Source organism: Lepus europaeus, chromosome 3, assembly GCF_033115175.1.
Source record: "Lepus europaeus isolate LE1 chromosome 3, mLepTim1.pri, whole genome shotgun sequence".
In the NCBI taxonomy this organism is placed as follows: Eukaryota; Metazoa; Chordata; class Mammalia; order Lagomorpha; family Leporidae; genus Lepus; species Lepus europaeus.
In genome coordinates this window covers 53,474,377-53,493,064 of record NC_084829.1, presented here as the reverse complement: position 1 = coordinate 53,493,064, position 18,688 = coordinate 53,474,377, and the positions used below count along the sequence as shown (strand labels likewise).

Genomic DNA, 18,688 nt, shown 5'->3' with positions numbered 1-18,688 from the left:
AAGGCTTATCATGCTAAAGGTTACATCTCATTTGTGGTTAAGTGGGTTGTTAGATGGGAAAAGACAACTCTCGCCATTAAAAATGATTCATTCCGTGAATTGCGTCATCCAGACCCAGCTGTGAGGCTCACCCATATTTTCTTCTTTCAATGAAAAGATGCATGAAACCACCATTGGTTATTGAATTTGTCTCCTAAGGAGGGAAGAAAGCTTCCAGCTATGTTTTAATTATAGCTCTTCACACACCCCTGGCCTAATTAAGATTTGCTTTACTCCAAGGAAGGAGAAAGCACATATGGTTTTGCAGTGGTACTACTTGTATCTTGGTTTCTTGGAAAAAGCAACGTAAATAGTGCTCCCTCCTTTGTTCTTTTGTAGTAGGGTGGTATGGGGAGCTGTGTGGGTAGTGGCAAGCTGTTTATTGTGGCCTCTTTTTTTTTCTTGTAGTACATTCAGTCATGCCTTCTTTTGAGCTAATTCACAGAAGCCCAGGGTAGTCACCTGCCCTTATGTTGAGTGCCTTGCCTTGTCCAGCCTCCTGTTCCCTGTCAGCCCATGGTATCTGCTTACATGCGACTTGATGGATTTCTGGGGGGTTGACCAAAGCAGCTTTTTGGAGAGAAGTCAAGCCAAAGCTCTAAAGGGACACAGTCACTAACATGACTTAGAGTAGAGCCTGTCTCTGGTGTGTTCCTGTTGAGGCTAGTTTGCTTTGAGAGTCTCTGGAGTCCACTACCCATGGATGTACTGTGTTTCTCTGATGGGGATGGAGGGAGCAGAGTGCTCTAAAACTGGCTCATTTTGTGGAGGTGTGATGAAGGTCTTAGGGAAAGAAACTTGAATTCAGGTCCTTGGTCCTCATGTGCTTGAATATTTTACTCCTTTAGAAGCCAGGATATTTGAGAATTTCTGTCCCCAGTATGAAGTTTGATGAAGAATGGTTTTCATCTTGTAAACACAATTCAGATGACTGTCATCATATTAAATTTTATGAATATGCTGATATTTTAATTTCTCCATTTGCAAAGCAGAAATGAAATGAAGTGGTATTTTTCTGCTTGAAATGAAACATTAGGCCTAGATTTGGGGAAAGGAAACATAATACTTGAAACTCTTCATCATTAGTTTAGCAAGCATTTGTTCAGCACCTTTGGTTTCCAAGTCCTTATGCTGGATTCTGTCTGTGCAGCCATAGCCACCACTCTCCAAGAGCTGACAAATGGGCATAAAACAGACCTATTCACAAGGCTGAAAGGCGATTTATGGGCAAATAACTACAAGTCATGGCAGGGTGAACTTGGAGGAAGAGCAAGCTTCAGGGTGCAGTGCTCAGGGGAGAAAACATGAAAGTGACAGAACTTTGGAGATAGATAGCATTTTGAGATCTGGCCATGGGAGTACATGGGTACAAATAGTTGGAAAGAGGAAAATAACAAGAATTGCTAACATTTATTTTACTTAACCTATGCACTATGTTAGGTGAGGAAAGCAGTATACATTTCATCTCACTGACTTCTCAGGGCACCCTTAGAGGTGAGAAGGTTTTGTTTATCCCATTCGAGGAGTAAGGGAACTGAGCCTTAGAGATTGGAATACCTTGCCCTAGGTCACCCAACTAAACGTGGAGAAGCTAGGATTTAATGAGCCATAGCCCAACATGTATTCTTTCCCTTTGTCCACTGTGTAGTGGTTATGGAAAGCCATGCGTGGAGAATGGGAAAGGTCTGGTGTGACTGTAAAGTAAGGGAGTAAAAGATAAGCTTTGGGGATGCATCGTGCAAGAACACGGGTACACTGTGCCTAGCATTTGGCGTTTCGTTCTCAAGGCAGTGACGAGTCTGAAGGGTTTAAACACGGAATTCAGTGGCCTGTGAGGCTCAGCCGCTCCAGTGCCGGTGGCAGTGGCAGTGGCGGGAGTGCTGCAGGAAGCTTTGCAGAGCGCCTCCAGAGAAGAGGAACAGTGGGCTCGGATCAAATGCAGTGCCACCAGATGAGACACTTCTGGTGTGTGCCTGGTTTATGCTTCTGTAGTAAAGAAGTTCATCACCCAGTGCCTGAGTTGCCTCCAAAGACTGTGTGTGTGTGTGTGTGTTTAATGTTAACTTTATTTTCATTTACTTGAAAAGCAGAGCAACACACAGAGAGGCAAATACACACAGAGGTATTTTCCATCCACTGGTTCATTCCCGAAATGCCTGCAGCAGCTAAGTCTGGGCCAAGCCAAAGCCAAGGGTCAGGAACTCCTTCCAGGTCTCCCATGTGGGTGGCAGGGACTCAAGCACTTGAGTCATCCCCTGCCTCCCAGGATGTGCATCAGTAGGAAGCTGCATTGGGAAGCAGAGGACTTGGGACACAAAGCAGGACTCTGATGTGGATACAGCATCTTGAGAGGCTGCTTAACCCACTGTGCCACAACACTCACCCCAACAGTGGGTATTTTATATAGGAATTTTTTTCTCTCATTTATAGAGGAAAGAGAAAGTGGAATTTTAAGTTAATTAGCTTATAGAGTCAAGGTAATCCTACCTGGATTCCTTCTGAAAGCAAAAGGAAGCACATGTCAGGAGAATCCCTTCAATCAGCAAGATCCCTCGGTGTGCCTACTCCTGGGATTGAGGCACCCATAGGATTACAAAGGAGGATGTGTCCTTTTCTTCCCCAGGAGCTCCCTTGATTTTCCCAGTCCTTGCCACTGTAGGTATTCATGAATGCTGTCATCTGCACCTCCACATACATGTACATATGTATGTATGAGCCTTCAAAAAATTCGTGCAAAATGGAAAAGATAAAAGTACAAACTTTATTTCTAAACATAAGGTCCATCAATTTCAAGACACTTTTCTAAGTGGTGATACCAGGCAGTTGGTCCATCCCTAAAGAACTGAGGATTCCGGGAATTTAACCATGTCAATGTAGGCTTTTTTTACGTTACCTGAACAAAAAATGGATGCCCTTTAAATAGTTAAGGAAACAAAAAGAAATAGATGGAGCCAAATCCGACTATAAGGAGGATGCCTAACGCTCTCCCATCAGAACTCTTGCCACATTGCCCTTGTTTGATGAACGGAATGTACGGGAGCATTGTGCTTGAGAGACTCTGGTGAAGCTTCCCAGGGCGTATTTCCACTAAGACTCGGCTAACTTTCTCAACACTCTCCAAATAAGCAGAAGGTATCATCTTTTGGCTCTTCAGAAAATCAATAAGCAAAAAGTCTGAGTGTCCCCAAAAGCTATTGCCATGACCTTTGCTCATGACTGATCTGCTTTTGCTGTGACTGAACCACTTCCACGATATGGTAGCCACTGCTTTGAATGTGCATTGTCTTCAGGATCATACTGGTAAAGCAGTGTTTGAAGAAACCCTTCAGGAACTTGATCTCACTTGTTTAAAATTTCTGCTGAAGCTCTGCCTTTGTCAACTGCTGTCAGCTTTATTTGTCCAGTATAACTTTTCAGTCAGAATCGTGTAAGCTGAATCAATTCAGATGTCTAGGTGTGGGCTGTTTGTGTCATTAATCGCAAGTGTTCTTCAATTAGGGCGTGAACAAGCTAGATTTTTTTTTTCTCACAAATTGATGTGGGTAGCCTACTACAGCAGGCTTCATCTTCAATATTGTCTTGTCCCTTCATTATCACCGTAGAGTTCTCATAAAGCGTGAGTAATTTCACTGTTCTTCCACCCACAAATTTGATGTTTGTTCTTCTTTTTTAACAGAATTCATAGTATTCCAACAGGGACTCTTTTTAAACAGATTATCTTTTTCTTCTTAGTGCCTCGAAGTAGATCCTGTTCAGAAATGTTACAGCAAGTTAGTATGAGGCATTTTGGTGCAAAAAATATTTTTAATTTCATGTGATTTATTTATGTGTATAAATATGTCTCTATATATAAAATACTTATTTTCCATGAATATTTTAAAGACCCTTTATACACCAACATCCTATTTTTAAATTGGCAAAAGCAAAAACAACCCAGAATATCTCAGGATATCATCAACCAAAACAGTAGCTGGAAAAATGATGATAATAATTCCTAGAATGTAAGACATAGTAAAATTTAAAATATATATTTAATAAAGATAATCATACATTAGTAAATTTTTAACTTTCCCAAATAAGCCTATTATTTTAAATAAAATGTATATCTTTTATATTGTACAGTTTTATCTTTTTGAAAACTTCACTGCATTGTCCTTATTTTTTCTCATTTGTGATAGGCCATGTAAATTTCAGCAAGAGTCATTAGTTCCTTGTGTATCCTCAAGCCGCGGAAGACAGTTCATCGATTTCCTCCAGGGGTGGAAGGAAGCAACAGTAACAGAACACTGTGCCAAGACAGCACTGCCCCCTCTCCACCCCAGGTCTCTTGAGGACACCACTGCCTGCCTCCCGCTGCACTTTGGGCTCAGACTTTGTAGTTTGATTCTTAGACCTTCTGATAGGTGTGCATATGACCTAGGTAACTGGCCATGACTTTAGAGAATGGCGTAAGACTGAGAAGATAAAGTAACTCTTAATAAATTGCCGTGTGACTGCCAGCCCTTCAGAGATGATATAGAATAGTTGGTGACCTATTTTGTAAAATGTTAACTTAGAAAATCAGAACAGACCATTGGCAATCCTGTAGTCCGCCCTCATGTCTTCATAGTAAAAACAACAAAGGCAGCAGCTACGAGGCCTCCCACTCAGATCTTCCTAATCCACAGCTCTGTCCATCCTACAGTGACACGTCCCCTACTCTGTATCACAGCACACTAAATCCTTGTGCCGTTCTTTGCCCATGAAAACCCTATTAACTCTTAACAGCTCTTTTATGATTAGAGGGTGACTAGACAGAATGAAAACAATAAAAAGGAAGTTAATGGAAGAAAATTCAGATACTAAGCCTGGTGTTTAGTGTAGGGCAGTGGCTACACCCACTGCTGGCGTTTACTTTTGAGGTCAGGCTGGATGGAAATGCAACAGGATGTCTTCAGAGCCTTGTCTGAACCTGCTGTTCCCTGGAGGGAATTCATGTTGCTCAGCAAGCTAAATGCACGTGTTCAAGGGCACTGGGGAGCTAAGCCAGCGTCTCTCGAGTCCTGAGTTCTCAGTTACACCTTCCCAAAAAGCTATGGAAGGTGAATCATTTCTTAGGGAAAGTTCAGTCGCATGAAGCAAATTCTAGTTGTGCGTTGTACTTGCATTAAGACCTTTAGGAGAGACTCCTCAAGAATCTGGTGTAGGGGCCTGGGATGCGGCCAGGCGTTGGTAACTTAAAATTCCCCAGGTGATTTTGTTAGGAGCCGCGGCGTTACGCTAGTGATTCCCAAGCTTGGGCTTCATCAGTCTCCTGGTAAAACACACCGCTGGGCTTCATACCCAGAAGACCTGGGGTGGGGCCCAAGACACTGAAGTTCTACCCAAGTCCTGGTTGGTGTCCCTCAGTATTGCTGCTTGGAGACCACACTTTGAAACTGCAGAAGTAGATTCTCAAAGGGGTATGTGAGCTAGTGAGGCCCTACCTGGATAACCCACCCAAGATTTAGATTCTGAAGGTTTGGGGTGGGCTGTAGAAGTTGCATATCTTCTAAGTTCTTGTGTAATGCTGGGGATAGGAACAGGCTCTGAGAACCAGTGGCCAGTTTCCTGTGCCAGGTCCAATTTATCCCCTGCTGGCACCTGTTCATCAGCAGGAAAAGTCACGGGTGCCCTAGGCTTCAGGAGGAAGTGGAAGGGGCACAGTGAGGCAGTTTTTGCAGAGAGAGGTAGTATCTCATAGATGTTTGTCCAGAACACTGTGGATGGACAATGTGGAGATGTACAGGGTGGTCCAGGAAGACTTTGCATCCAGGGAAGGGCTCCTTCTACAAGGTCCAAAAGTCTCTTCTAGGGCATTTGTTCTCCTTGTGTGCTGATGAGGAGACTGAGGCGCCCCCATGAGCCAGTGATGCCTGCAGGGCTGCGATACAGACCTTTCAGCCCAGTCCTGGTCCTTTGTGTGACACCAGAGCCTGCAGGTGAATTCTGAGGCAAGGACATGATTTCCTGAGTGTGCAGAAGCCAAATTCACGGGTCTAGAGAATGCCCCAGCCACAGGAACTTACAAAGATGAAGTGGGGCACATGATCCCCTCAGCCCACAGCATTGCTTCTCAGAGTACAGCCCCCGTACCAGGCATCACCAGGGAACCTGCTGCAACCCGACCCAGTCCCCCACCCGGTGGGCTGGGCTGTTACTTCCCCTGCAAGTGAGTCTGATACTGCCCTCTGGAGTTTGAGGAGCACTGACAGGGAAAGTGGCTCAAAGCTGCTGGGGGCCCCGACACAGCCCTGTCGCTGCGTTGGTTCAAGGGATGATGAACTCGGGACACTGCCGTGGCGATGTGAGAAAGGAGAGCCTGTGAAGATAGCAGGCTGGGAGTGCCTCCCAGGTCCCCACTCAGTGTGTGGACGTGCCCACCCCTGTGGACGTGAGGCTGCACTCATGCAGACTTCCCCTTTGGTCACATGTCCCTACAAGTACGTTCTCCCTTAAAGTGGAGCCCCAAGTGCATTGTCACAGATCCTGAAACAAATGGCATTGAATGCAGTTGCGCTGCCTGTGGTTGGTGACTGGCTTTTCCCTCTTTTTCAGTTAGTTACTGGAGTATGGGAAGGCAGATACAACTTCTTCTGTCAGGGCACACGCAGCGCGGGCGAATCCGACATGAAGGTATTGGCTGTCTCTTGTTGAAGAGTATTTGTGATTTCTATGTGGTTGCGTGGCTTTTAAAATAAAGAAATTGTACAAAAGACAAAATGGATCATAACCTCACTGCCCAGGTAATTCCTGTTGACCCTTTGTAAAACAATAGGAAAAAAGCAACATGAAAATTTGAATAATGTGAAAGGTACAAAATGAAAACTAAAGCTTCCCCCTTTGGAAAAATAGCTCCTGTTATTGGTTGAAGGGAAAAAATATGCATTTATCGTTATTTGTGTTCAGTTTATATAAATGGACTCATGAGAATAATCTCTTGAAAAAAAAATTTTTTTTTATTTTTGACAGGCAGAGTGGACAGTGAGAGAGAGAGAGAGAGACAGAGAGAAAGGCCGTTGGTTCACCCTCCAGTGTCCGCCGCGGCCAGCGCATCGCGCTGATCCGAAGCTAGGAGCCAGGTGCTTCTCCTGGTCTCCCTTGTGGGTGCAGGGCCCAAGTACTTGGGCCATCCTCCACTGCACTCCCGGGCTATAGCAGAGAGCTGGCCTGGAAGAGGGGCAACCGGGACAGAATCCGGTGCCCCGACCGGGACTAGAACCCGGTGTGCCGGTGCCGCAAGGCGGAGGATTAGCCTATTGAGCCACGGCGCCAGCCAGAATTTTTAATCATTCTTATAAATACTCTCTGAGCAGTGATGTTAAACATGGACTCCAACTTCACTCAAAAAAAATTTTTAATGAAGTCTGTCAACTTAGCATGGGCGGTCATTTTCTTAGAGCACCTGTTTGGCATATTTAACTGGACAGGGTCCTGACCCTGCAAGTCTGATTCTTTTCTTTTGTGCTGCATGTCACTTGCCCTATGCAAAGTCCCTGGCATCAGATGGATCTTTCAGGTAGTTTTTGTGTAACAGTAGCTCTGCAGGCTATTTCCAGAGGGAATACACCAACGTCAAGGTTTTAAACCCTGAGCTTCCTGTTTTTGTTAGTCTTTAAGGGTGTCAGGGGGCCTTTTAAAACTTCCCATGTTGTCATTTCAGCTGCCCTCACCCACCTCATGGTATATTTTAAAAGGTGCTTAGAGTGCCAGGAGCTCCCCACTGCTCAACAACATTAGAAAGCAGTAGGGTGCTTGGGCTGCTCCCAGTTGGCATTGGATCTTGGGATGTTAGTGAAACAGCTCTGAGACGATGATCCAGAGTAGCATGGAGGATGAGCCTTCAATCTTTTGACCCTTTCCTCTTAGATTATCCGAGTCCTGTGGTGGTACTATTTCTCCAAACTGATAGAATTCATGGACACCTTCTTCTTCATCCTGCGCAAGAATAACCATCAGATCACCGTGCTGCATGTCTACCACCATGCCTCCATGCTGAACATCTGGTGGTTTGTGATGAACTGGGTCCCCTGCGGCCACTGTGAGTACTGGAGACAAGGGGGCTTGGGGAACAGGTGAGAGCAGAGGTGCTGAGGTCCAACCAGGGCTTTCAGAAAAGGTGCTTCTTTGTTGATTTCAAAGTCAGGAATTTGAACTGTATGTCCATATTGCTTTTAATGAGAGTTTGTGTGGCTCATGCTCAGAAGACCTTTTTCTGGTTGCGTAAACATCCTTTGCCTGAAGGACAAGATAAGAGAGATAACCAGCCAGGGGAATACTGAGAAATAGACACAGCATTTTCGTCATAGAGGGCAGATGTTGCAGGTTCTTTCTAAATCCTCCTGTCTTTGTGGTGTCAAAGTGCTGCAGACCAGGAAGGAGGAATCACACCATGGAGTGATTGCCAGGAAAAGAAACTGACTGTCAAATACTTTTGCCAAGTCATATACCGGGACATTTTCATTTAGTCTAATGAAATCTAGTTGTCAGGGTGTGTATATGTGACAAGCACTAAAGTTTGGTGTAAATTCTGTAAGGTTCCATATGGTTTCTGGAACACTTCTGTTACAGCCTTGAAGCTTATTGTCTTAAGTCTTCGCTTTCAAAGGCTAAATTGTCAGGACTTTCCCCATACATGTCCTCTGGGCGTGGGAGGAAGCTGAGACCCTGGAAGAGTTGGTAGAGCTTGGGCTCCATGTCCCACCCCTAGTGGTTTTTCCCTTGTATCACACTTCATGACTGTGGCTGAGCTAACCTAACTAACATTCAGCATAAATAGCACCTCCTCACATTCAAGGAATGCTCTAAGTTTGTAGAGAACTTGCAGGATGATAGATTGTAACTAGTCCCACCCGGCCCGTAAGAATCTGAACCAGAGAATGGACCCTGCTCATCCAAGGGCACAGGGCCAAGGTACTGTCATAGCTCAGAGTGGAAGCTTGTTCCCCGACACTGATCTGTGCACCTCCAACTGCAGAGGGAGAAGCGGGATAGCTTTGGTTGGTTGCTTACTGTCAGGGAGGAGGACAGAGAATCTAAAAAAAGAATTTGTGGTTCTACTAGAAATTGAAAATCATGTGACAAGAAAGATCTTTTATCCCTAAGGGACTGGGCTCTATTAATAAAACTGTATGACCTCAGCACTGCAGTCCTGGAGAATAACAGGAGGTGACTTCAGAGGCCTCTCCCAACCTCAGCAAATGTGTGCAAACAGCCAGCTTTGAGCACGCTGCCCGTTGGCTGCCTTCCCCCAGCCTGCAGAGTAGCACAGCTGAGGCACTTGAGTGTGGAAAGAGAAGCAGCTGCCTCTGGAAGTTGCTCAAAGTCTGGCAGCAAAGCCTGCAGGTGCCAGAGAGGGCAGGTGGTACCATGGCTGCTGTGTCAGATGCCCACCTGGCAGCTCCAGCTGACCTCTGAGCTTAAAGAGCATCCTGACTGATGGCTGCCGGCCAAAGTGGAAGTTGACTTCTCATTACACATCTATGCAGTGCTTGGGGCTGCAGTGTTTTTCAGCCCCCGTTCAAAAACATCCTATTCAAAGAGAATGTTGGGAGCCGGTATTTGGCATAGTGATTAAGATACTGTGTGGGACACCTGGATCCCATACCAGAGTTGCCTGGATTTGAGTGGTGGCTCTGCTTCCAATTCTGGCATCCTGCTAATGTGCACCGTGGGAGGCAGCAGTACTTGGGTCCCTGCCATCCACATGGGAGACCTGGATTGGGTTTCAGCCTCCTGACTTCAGCTTGGGTCAGCCCTGGCTGTCATGAGCATTTGGTGAGTGAACCAGCAGATGGAAAATGTCTGTCTCTGTAATTAAAAATAAATAAATAAGTGATCTTAGAAAATTTATTTATTTGAAAGACAGAGCAAGAGAGACAGAAAGACATCTTCCACCTGCTGGTTCATTCTCCAGATGGCCACAACCCAGGCTGAAGCCAGAATACTGGGACTCCATCCAGGTCTTCCACATGGGTGGCAAGACCCAAGTACTTGAACCATCATCCACTGCCTTCCCAGGCACATTAACAGGAAGCCGAATTGGAAATAGAGCAGCCTGGACTCAAATCAGCACTCTGATATGGGATACCAGCATCACAAGTGGCTTAACCTGCTTTGCTACAATGTCAGCCACATAAATTTCTTAAAACAAGAATCTTGCCCTTTTTTTCTGTTATATATAAAGTACTGATGCATCTTCTTCCCCAAATTCCATGTGTTACTGCAGCTTATTTTGGTGCCACACTTAACAGCTTCATCCACGTCCTCATGTACTCATACTATGGTCTGTCCTCTGTGCCATCCATGCGTCCATACCTCTGGTGGAAGAAGTACATCACTCAGGGGCAGCTGGTGAGTGACTCCATCCTGGGTGGACACAGACCTCTTCCTGGCTTTAGTAGGAGTCCCTAAGACCCTTCCCCTCCCTTGCCTCATTTGATCCAAGTAAGTGCTTGAAAGAGGCAGATGAGGGACTTCTCTCATTTTTAATTGATGGAGAAACTACTCATGGTGTACAGCTAGTTGAGTTGTAGAATGAGGACTGTAATTAACTCCCCACCTGCAAGTTCACTTCGTTCCTCTGTGAGTGTGTGTGTGTGTGTGTGCTGATTGTAGTCCCAAACCAGGATTTAGAAGGAGCTGTGGAGTAGCAGGAATCGGACGCTTGCTGCTGATTAGGCAGCAAGGGTATTTGCTAAGGCAGGTGCGGGGTGGCCATGCAGCCCCTGTGCAGTGGGGCACCTGTCGGTGGGGGTGGCACTTGCTCTGCCTCTGGTGACAACCCTTATCCCCAGGCCCACCCTGCAAGGGCCAGGACAACTGTTAGCACTTGATGCTCACCATTCTTTCTTAAGCCTTTCCCAGTTGTCGGTATATTATAGACCCCCACTCCTCACTCATGAATTCTTTCATGAACTAATTATTAACACCTCACTACTCAAAATCAAGATAGAGAAACTGAAAACAAAGCGGGACATGGTTACAGCTGGACTTGTATAGCTCCAGATATGAGAAAGTCACCTATGGCTAAATGACAAGCTTGCAAGACCCTGTACAAGCTTCCTCATAGCCCAAAGGATTTAAACCCCGAGACAGCTTCCCTTACTCCATTGGAGACCCGTTCCTCACGTGAGGGCTTTGTCCTTTTTTTTTTTTTTTTTGGCAGGCAGATTTAGACAGAGAGAGAGAGAGAGAGAAAGAGAAAGGTCTTCCTTTCCGTTGGTTCACCCCCAAATGACCGCTACAGCTGATGCGCTGCGCTGATCCAAAGTCAGGAGCCAGGTGCTTCCTCCTGGTCTCCTATGCAGGTGCAGGGCCCAAGCACTTGGGCCATTCTCCACTGCCTTCCTGGGCCACAGCAGAGAGCTGGACTGGAAGAGGAGCAACAGGGACAGAATCCAGTGCCCTGACCAGGATTAAAACCTGGGGTGCCGGTGCCGCAGGCAGAGGATTAGCCTAGTGAGCCGCGGTGCCGGTGCCGGCCCGAGGGCTTTCCCTTTCTTCAGTAAACTTTGCTTCTGTGCCTGCCCTTCCTTGTCCATGAGCTTCATTCTCTGTGGTCTGAGACAAGAATCAAAGAGTTCAGAACCACAGATGCCTGCATCCTTTTCCACAGACTCCTGCAAAGTTACCAACACATGATCAGAAATGCAACCATGAGTGTGTCCTCTGGTAAACGTTTATTAAAACTCATTGTGTCTTGTTCTCAAAAAAAAAATTACTATTTATTAATACCGACAATGTTAAACACTGACTTTTGTTAAATGTTTACCACATGTCAGATCCTCATGCTAAGTAAATGACTTTACATGGAATGTTCCAGCAGCCTGATTTCATATTATTGTCCCCACTTGGTAGATGAGGACATTAAGGTGTTGGGCCAAAGCTAGCTGGCTGAGAAGTAATAGATATTAAACCCCTAGCCTTATTAGCATGTTTTCCTAAGCAAAGCAAGCTGATTCAGATCCCTCCAAGTGAATTGTGATTTTTCCCCCATTATTTAAAAATAACAACCTAGGAAAAAAAAAACCCCAAGAGACTTTTCTGAGCTACTTAGGTGTTTGACGTTTCATTATCACCTCTGCCAGCTGCTGTGCAGTCCTGGTTGTGTTTCTCTCACCCCCCTGTGAGGAAGGATGATTGTTCTTTAACTTCCTTGTTATACTTGACGATCAGTTGGTAACCATGCAGTGTGGCTCCTGCAGAAGGAGGGTTTGAAAGAAGACAGGGAAAGATGAGTATTAATTAGGATCTGTGCTTTAAGGTGGAAGATCGTACCAGTTTGTCTAAATTTATTGGGTGCACAACTCCTAGTTTTTCTTCAGCCTAGGGTGCTCACCTTGAATAAAAAGAAGGGGGAAAGAAAAGCGACCTTCTCTGTGAGGAACGTTGGGAGCTGCCAGACATGCAGTGAGTGGCACTCACTGCTCGTCACTCTTCGGAAGGATGCGGGCCCGTAGCCACGCCTGGTTCTAACAGCCTTTCACTGTGTTCCATGCAGTCACATGCTGTTCAAGGACCACTCACCAGGAATCATTCATTGACCCGGCATTGTGTGCCAGGAGGAGTTAAATCCCTTCGTCAGCCTTCCCCAAGCCAGAGGGTACACCGCTGAGGACAAGGAAGAGTGTCCATCCTGCAGGGTTGTCAACAGCTCCATTAAACCCACTCCCCTCACCCTGCCTTTCTCTCCTTAACACATTTTTCAGGCAAACCCTTGTGCCTGCCTGTTGTATCCTTGGATTTTGGTGAAGGTGGTTTTAGTAGCTTGAAGGGGAGAGAGAATATACAAGTGAGTGAGATACACATAGAGTTAGGATGAGTGCCATGCATGCATCGTATTTGTGAAATGACTGCCGTTACCCATGGAAAGGCTGGTGGGTGTGAATTCAGGAGCTCGGGGGTGCAGGCCAAGCAGTCTGGTGAGGGACCTCGTGCATCCATTGTCACCACTGGGTTGTGTCCTTTCTCGCCTGCAGCTTCAGTTTGTGCTGACAATCATCCAGACCAGCTGTGGGGTCATATGGCCATGCACGTTCCCTCTCGGCTGGTTGTATTTCCAGATCGGATACATGATTTCCCTGATCACCCTCTTCACAAATTTCTACATTCAGGTAAGCCTCACCCTTCTCTTACCTATTCTGACAAAGACTCTCGTCCTTTTGTTTTCCAAAGATGTGTGGAATTCCTCTGGGTGCCAAGCGCTGTGCTAACTAGAAGATGCTAGATCAGTTTTGGGTTCTGGGTGAGGGTGCATGGGGAAACACATGGGAGATACGGGGCTGTTTAGCTGGCTCTGTGTTGCTTCCCACTGACCCATGCCAGGGCACAGGAAGTTCCAGTCAGAACTTTCTCAGCCTTGCCAAATAAAATTTCAAAAGAAATGTCTTCATCACCGTCCTCAAATACAAAAAGAAACCTTGCCGTTGGGGGCGGGTGTCTGACTTAGCGGTTAAGACTCCACCTGAGATGCCCTTGTTCCGTATTGGAACACCTGGTTCAGTTCTGGCTCCCCTTCTGATCCAGCTTCCTACTAATGCACACCCTAGGAGCCTCAAGGGATGGCTCAAGTGCTTGAGTCCCTGCCATCCATAAAGGATACCTGAATTGAGTCCGGAGCTCCTGGCTTCAGCCTGTTCAGCCTGGCCCAGCCCTGGCTGCTGCAGGCATTTGAGTGGTGAATCGGTGGACAGATGATCTCTCTCCGTCTCTCTACCTTTGAAGTACAAAATGAAAATTTAAAAAGACGATGAAGTCTGCCCTTCTGTCCCCTTTCCTTATCCATCCACTGTGGGTCTGGGGGTCCAGTGCGTCCCCAAGCACATGACGTGGTGATGTAGGTTTTTCTCCCGGAAGAGTCTGTTTTAGGGCAGATCATCTCTGACTACTTGGCAGCCTCTGCTGATTCCCCTGCCGCTTGTTGGACCATGTGTGTTCCTGCTTTTGTGGCCAGCGCCTGGCAGGCGTGCTGCCACTGATGTGAGGAAGACACAGGAGTTCAGGAGTAAATCAGAGGCCGGGGGTTCTGAGGCAGGGAAAGCCCAGTGGTGTGGAGCAGCTGCACAACTATGTGTGGCATATTGAGTTTGAGTTGACTCCATGCCCTGGTGAGCTCAGCAGTTTGACTCGACTTTGGAACATGCACCAGGTACAGGGGATGACAGGAAGAGACACAAGGAAGATGAACTCACACTTTTAGCTGCTTATAGCAGCATAGGGCTGTGTCTGAGGCCTGAAATAGATGCTGAAGAAAGGAGAAAATTTTGAAGATGAGCAAGGGATATGGATGTCGAGAGAGCTACTACTGGGTGGGAGAAACCAGTTTGGCCACATAACTCCTGTCCTTTGCCATCCAGGCACTGAAAAGGCTAAGCAGAGTAAAGTATAACTGCATTTTCTGTGTAATATTTTTAAATTGTTTATTTAAAGAGGGAGAGAAAGAGATCTTCGAACCACTAGTTCACTCCCCAAATGTCCTCAACAGCCAAGGCTGGGCTGGGTCAAAGCCACAAACCAAGAACTCAATCCAGTTCTCCCCTGGTAGGTGGCAGGGACCTAACCACCTGCTGCCTCCCAGGGTACACGTTAGCACAATGCTGGAGTGGACCAAAGCCCAGCACTGGAATTCAGGCACTCCAGTTCGGGATGAGGACATCTCAAGCCATTCCTCCTCAGTCACTGTGCCAAATGCCTATCCTTGTGTAATGTTGGAATAATATTTCTTTTGGGAAAGAAAGGGAAGAGTAATTGAAACCAGTGGCAAAAAAAAAAAAAATTTAGTCAGTTTCTTGACCCAGGAATTTCTTTCTTAACAACATTTGCTCATAAAAGGAAACCAGACCTGTGTTAGGAATTCAGTTCCCAGTGAGGTTGTTCATACAGGCCCTGTGGTCACCTGGCTAGCCGTCCACCCTTACTGTGTTTCAGACCTACAACAAGAAGGGGGCCTCCCGAAGGAAAGACCACCTCAAGGACCACCAGAACGGGTCCGTGACTGCTGTGAATGGACACACCAACAGCTTTTCCACCCTGGAGAACAATGTGAAGCCACGGAAGCAACGGAAGGATTGAAGTGGAGGAGCCGAGAACCTGCAGACCACGTCACCCGATTGTAAGCACAGTGTGAGTTGTGTGCCGACGCTGTTAACAGCTGCTGTAACTAGTCCGGCCTACAATAGCGTGATTCATGTAGGACTTCCTTCATCAGTTCAAAACCCCTAGACAACCTAGACAAATTATCCAAGTAGGTTTAAGATTTCTTAACATTTCTGGGCTCTCATTGACCCCCGCGCTAGACTGTGGAAAGGGAGTATTATTGTAGTATATGACACTGCTGTTGCCTTATTAGTTATAACATGATAGGTGCTGAATTGTGATTCACAATTTAAAAACACTGTAATCCAAACTTTTTTTTTTAACTGTAGATCATGCATGTGATTGTAAATGTAAATTTGTACAATGTTGTTACAGTAGAAAAACACACATGCCTTAAAATTTAAAAAGCAGGGCCCAAAGCTTATTAGTTTAAATTAGGGGATGTTTCAAGTTTGTATTCATTTGTAATAGCTCTGTTTAGGAAAAAAAAAAAATCAAAGACCATGATTTATGAAACTAGTGTGTGACCTATAATTCCAAGTGACTTAGAGATGTGAAGTCAGAAATGGCACCTTCAGTTTTGTAGTATTGGCTTTGAATCAGGCAGGCTCAAATCTAGTGGAACAAACCGTCAGTTTAACTTTTTAACAGATCTTATTTTTTTAGTTTGAGTGCCACTATGTACAAAAAAGGGGGCCGGCGGCTCTAAAGTAGTCTTGATGAAACTTAAAATATATATTCTTTATCCTCAAGATTTTAGGATGTGTGTAGGGCGAGTAGGCCATTGTTAATTTCTGAAGTACTGGGTGTTTTTATACAGGAAACAAAGTCCATTGTGCTTTCCACCCATGTGCGAGAGGATGTGTACTTTTCAAGAGAGATGCCTGAATATTTGCTCTTTGACAGAGTCCCATGGATGCGCAGTAGGGAACTGGTTGCCAGGGTCCAGACTTGGGTTGATTTCTGTACTGTTACCTGTTTTGACATGAACTTCCTTTTAAAATGTGCCTAGTTTACCAAAATTCACACAACAGGAAGAAAGAACCTTAAAGAAATTTAATATAATATAAAATTAAACAGATTGCTACAGCATAAGAGACCTGGGAAATTGGATACAGATAACTTGTTTAATGTAAATCTAATAGCCTTTATAATTTTTTTTCTGCTTAGAATCTAAAAATTTGTTAGAACCGCTTGTTTAAAAATAATATACTGCTTATTGTAAAATCATGTCTCACACATTTGAGGCAGTGGTCAAACAGATAAGGACTATTATATGTGTCATTTTAAAGTGTTGGAATTTAACCTCTGAATACCACCTTCTCTATTGAAAACAGAAACATTCATTGAACCACTCATGACATATCCTAGAAGGTCATTGACAATGTATAAACTAATTGTTGGTTTGATATTTATGTAAATATCAGTTTACCATGCTTTAATTTTGCACATTCATATTATAGGGAGCCAATTGGCTCTCTTATTAGTCTTGTGGGTTTTCTGTTTGGACAGAGTCTCAGCATCTGTTTACATTTACCTTATCGAATCTAGAACGTGTATATTTGTAAATGTGTATCTCCATTCCTAGGTACTAGTTTGCAGATGTCTTTACATATTTCAATACAGAAACTGTAACATTCAATAGTGTGCTGTCAAAGTGTGCTTAGCTCATCTGGATATACCCACACTGTTAAATAATGTCTAAACATTAATCATTAAAACATTTTTGATTACCTGTGCTTGTGTTTTTACATTTCTTACATGCTGCCAGTTCTGAAAGACTGGGGGCAAAAATCCACCTTTCTCAGCTTACCTAAAGAGATGGAAACAATGCACTTCGGTTGTTGCTCAGTTGGCTCAACAGAGAACCAGCAAGCTAAGTCTTAGTGGTAGTTCCACCTTCATTCTTTCCTCTTGGTCCTCTCTAGCTGTCACCAGAGGTCCTGGCCCTAAGCACACCTTTGTCCTTCCTTCCATTGACCCCACCCTCTCTCCTAACCCCTGAGCTGAAGAGTTACTTCCCTGCATTTTTTTTCCTGAAAATAGCCAAATAGAAAATATTTCAGGCTTTGCAGACCATACAGTCCCTGTCACAGCCACTCACATGGTAGCTTGCAGAAGCATCCGTGGACCATGAGTAAGCAAATGGTCATAGTTGTGTTCTAACAAAACTTTATTTATGGAAACAAAAGATTTGTGTGACCATAGCTTGCTGATCTCTTCTGGAATAATGAGGTCCCTCCTAAGCCCCAAAGCTCTATTGCTTTCATTGTCAAAGATAATTTCAAGTCCCAGACCCTGGCCCCCTCCCAGCCTACTCATCTGGTTGACTTCACAAGTCATCCGTGTCCACATGGGAAGGATGACATGAATGGGCCCAGCTTCCCTCCATTCTCTTCCTACTGCACAACCCCTATTATAGGTTTGACTCTGGCTTGCAGGTGCCATCAAGTTTGCCAGTGTTACCTTAAAAATGACACCTGCAGCTGTTTTTAGTGTTTGTGATATCATGCCAGAAGTGTAAGAGGATTGTTGGAGGGTCAGTGGTAACAATAACTTCCCTGCCATTTCCCTTTAAGTCTAGATCACATTGAAAAAAAATAAGATCATTGTAATAAGAGCGATAAAAATCAAAATAGCACATCTCCTACTGAAAAGAATGAATCAGTGAAACTAAGATCACAGTCTGGCTATCTAATGACCCCAGCTAATCCTCCTGCTGGCCTCAGCCCAGCAAGGATGGCCCTAGCATATCAGTGTTGTTCTGCTTGCTGGCCTGGCAATGAACTGGTTAATATATCATTTTGAATGTGAGTCCTGGGGTTCACACACCGTACAGGTTTCCCTTGCAGAAGCACATTCTACCACTGTGACCTTCCCAGGCCAAGAAGGTAGGCCCAGTTGAATCTCCCAATTTCAGCAAAATCTCTCTCCTCCCCTCAGAGGAATGAGTGGGTGAGAGCACAGGGCGAGGCTGGGTGTGTTCCTGTGCTTTTCCAAGGATGCTTTCACTAAATGGAAAAAAGGGTTCTCAGTTCCCATTTTTATCAGCCTTGGTATTCATAAGGACAGGCAGTGTGGCCTAATGTAAGAAGCTAGACTTGGGGGTCACCATTGCCTGGGCTGAAATCCTACCTGTATGACCGTTAGGCAAATTGCTTTAACTTTGCCTCAGTGTTCTAACAAATGGGAATAATGTTAGTTCCTATATTAGAGGGTTGTTACTAGGATTAAATACATTCTTGTATAGACAAATCCCTTAGAACCACATCTAACACGAAGTAAACTAAATAAGTGATCTCAATGCACCCCACTGTTGCTTTTTAATTATAAGCTGTGGTTTTGGTATTCATGGTTGGCTGTTCAGTAATCATATAAAAAAAGGGAAGGAAGTTGGCATGACATGTTCTTGACTCAGAGTTGAAATCAGTGCTCTCAGGAGGCAAAATGTTTGCCATGTATATACGTATACTTCAAAAAGTTTGTGGAAAATGTGTGATGTGAATACACGCTGTGTGGACCTCAAAAAAGTTTT

At 45.0% G+C, this 18,688-nt stretch overlaps 1 protein-coding gene across 3 annotated transcripts in view; it reads left to right on the top strand.

Annotated features, from left to right (window-relative positions):
- Positions 1 to 16,888, top strand: part of ELOVL5 (ELOVL fatty acid elongase 5) — a 97,366-nt gene extending 80,478 nt beyond the window's left edge. For 2 of the 3 annotated variants that reach the window (XM_062186285.1, XM_062186287.1), the window contains 5 exons: positions 6,616 to 6,693; positions 7,927 to 8,098; positions 10,286 to 10,410; positions 13,038 to 13,172; positions 14,986 to 16,888. In XM_062186285.1, coding sequence (XP_062042269.1) covers positions 6,616 to 6,693; positions 7,927 to 8,098; positions 10,286 to 10,410; positions 13,038 to 13,172; positions 14,986 to 15,129 — 654 coding nt within the window. In that variant the 3' untranslated portion in view covers positions 15,130 to 16,888. The remainder of the gene's footprint in view (positions 1 to 6,615; positions 6,694 to 7,926; positions 8,099 to 10,285; positions 10,411 to 13,037; positions 13,173 to 14,985) is intronic. The other variant, XM_062186288.1, reaches the window with a different exon arrangement.
- The last annotated feature ends 1,800 nt before the right edge of the window (positions 16,889 to 18,688 follow it).